The 1,759-nt window shown below is 42.9% G+C and overlaps 1 protein-coding gene across 1 annotated transcript; it reads left to right on the top strand.

The window, feature by feature from the left end:
- The first annotated feature begins 253 nt into the window (after positions 1 to 253).
- Positions 254 to 1,081, top strand: LOC131773507 (uncharacterized). Its single transcript, XM_059089469.2, has one exon. The coding sequence runs from the start codon at positions 254 to 256 to the stop codon at positions 1,079 to 1,081; it is 828 nt and encodes a 275-aa protein (XP_058945452.2).
- The last annotated feature ends 678 nt before the right edge of the window (positions 1,082 to 1,759 follow it).

Here is a 1,759-nt window from a genome sequence, read left to right as displayed (position 1 = left end):
TGGGAGAGAGGATGATTTACATCATGAGGGGGTTGCAATCATCATGAAGAAAGGGATGGAAAAGTACTTAATGGAGTGGAAACCAGTAAACAGCAGGATTATTCAAGCACGATTAAAGGGCAGGCAGTCTAACTTATCCATCATACAGTGCTATGCACCTACAAATGACAGCAACGACAGAGATAAAGAGGCCTTCTATGAGCAGCTGCAAGCAACATTTGAGAACGTCCATTGTAGAGACTTCCTGCTGGTGATGGGTGATCTTAACGCCAAGGTGGGCTCAGACAACTTGAATTTTGAAAGAGTCATGGGAAGAGGAGGATGTGGAGTGCAGAATGACAATGGAGAGAGGCTGGTAGAATGGTGTGCATTTAATAACATGATCATCGGTGGAGCCCTATTCCCGCATCGCAACATTCACAAACTCACCTGGACATCCCCTAATGGGCGGGATCAAAACCAAATAGACCACCTAATGGTTAACAGCATGTGGCGCCGCTCCCTGCTTGACGTAAGAGTAAGAAGAGGGGCTGATGCAAGCAGCGATCACCATCTTGTGACTGCAAAGGTGAGATTGAAACTGAGAGCAGCTGGACCAAACAAACAACGCACTCCTAGATATGACATCAGCAGATTACAAGACCAAAGGACTAAGAATGCTTTTGTCCTACAGCTGAGGAACAGGTTCCAAGCCTTGAGTAACATAGACGAGCAAAGCATTGATGAAGAGGAAGACACTGTAAATCAACAGTGGAAGCAAGTGAAGAACATATCTGATGAAGCGAGTAAAACCTGTCTGGGGATGCAAAAGACGAGAAAGAAGAAAGAATGGATTACACCAGACACGTGGCAGGCTATCGAGGAGAGACGCCAGCTGAAGAAGAAGATAAATGACAGCAAATCAGCCAGACTTCGAGAGAAGTATAGAGCGGCTTACACAGAAACCAACAGGCGTGTCAAAAGAAAGATCAGAACAGATAAGAGAGCGTATATGGAAGGGATCGCCAGATGTGGAGGGAACACGTTGCTGCCCTACATGCCTGTTAGGCGTAAAGGGCATGAGAGAGAGAGAGAGAGTTAAAAGAACTACCACCAAACATTTTTGATAAACTGAATCGGCTGCAGAAATTGTGAGTAGCACTCTTTGGCTCTATGAATAATGCGGTTATTCACAAGGCTGGATAAAATCAGAAACAGGGGCAATTCTAAATCTTTCCTTGACTGCAAACGAAACATTTTCTCAAGTTCGTATCGGATGTAATTAATATATAACAATTTTCGATAATGATTTGGCTTGGTATTCGCTGACCTTGCACTGTTTCCGAGCTAAACTATTGGATTTTTTTTTGCGCGGCAATAAAGAAAAAATTTAAAGTTGCTATGAGCCATGAACCTCAGAAAATAAATCGTGGAGGGATGAGTCATCGATAATGAGTGTCTGGTTTTGGCAACTGCGGTTTAAGAAATGATCGCAATCATCGGTTCATCACTTATCGGGATTATTACGAACCGATATGATGACCAGCTTCCAGTTAGCTTATTTACCAATAATTGCAAACCGGTTGATAAACATTTTATCATTATGCAACATAGGGACGGTAAAATCAACGAATAGTTACGTGTTACCTTGTGGTCTTATCGTTATTATGGCTAATGTTTGGCACGTTGGACCTGGGATAGAAAGGTGCGGGTTTGAGTTCTGGCAGAGACTCTCTTTTCTATTCTGTCTGGGAGCTGGATGTAAATTTCTTTATTTTAA

This window comes from Pocillopora verrucosa, chromosome 1 (assembly GCF_036669915.1).
Source record: "Pocillopora verrucosa isolate sample1 chromosome 1, ASM3666991v2, whole genome shotgun sequence".
Lineage (NCBI taxonomy): Eukaryota > Metazoa > Cnidaria > Anthozoa > Scleractinia > Pocilloporidae > Pocillopora > Pocillopora verrucosa.
Note: the sequence above shows the minus strand (reverse complement) of the source record. Positions and strands in the feature narration are given on the sequence as shown.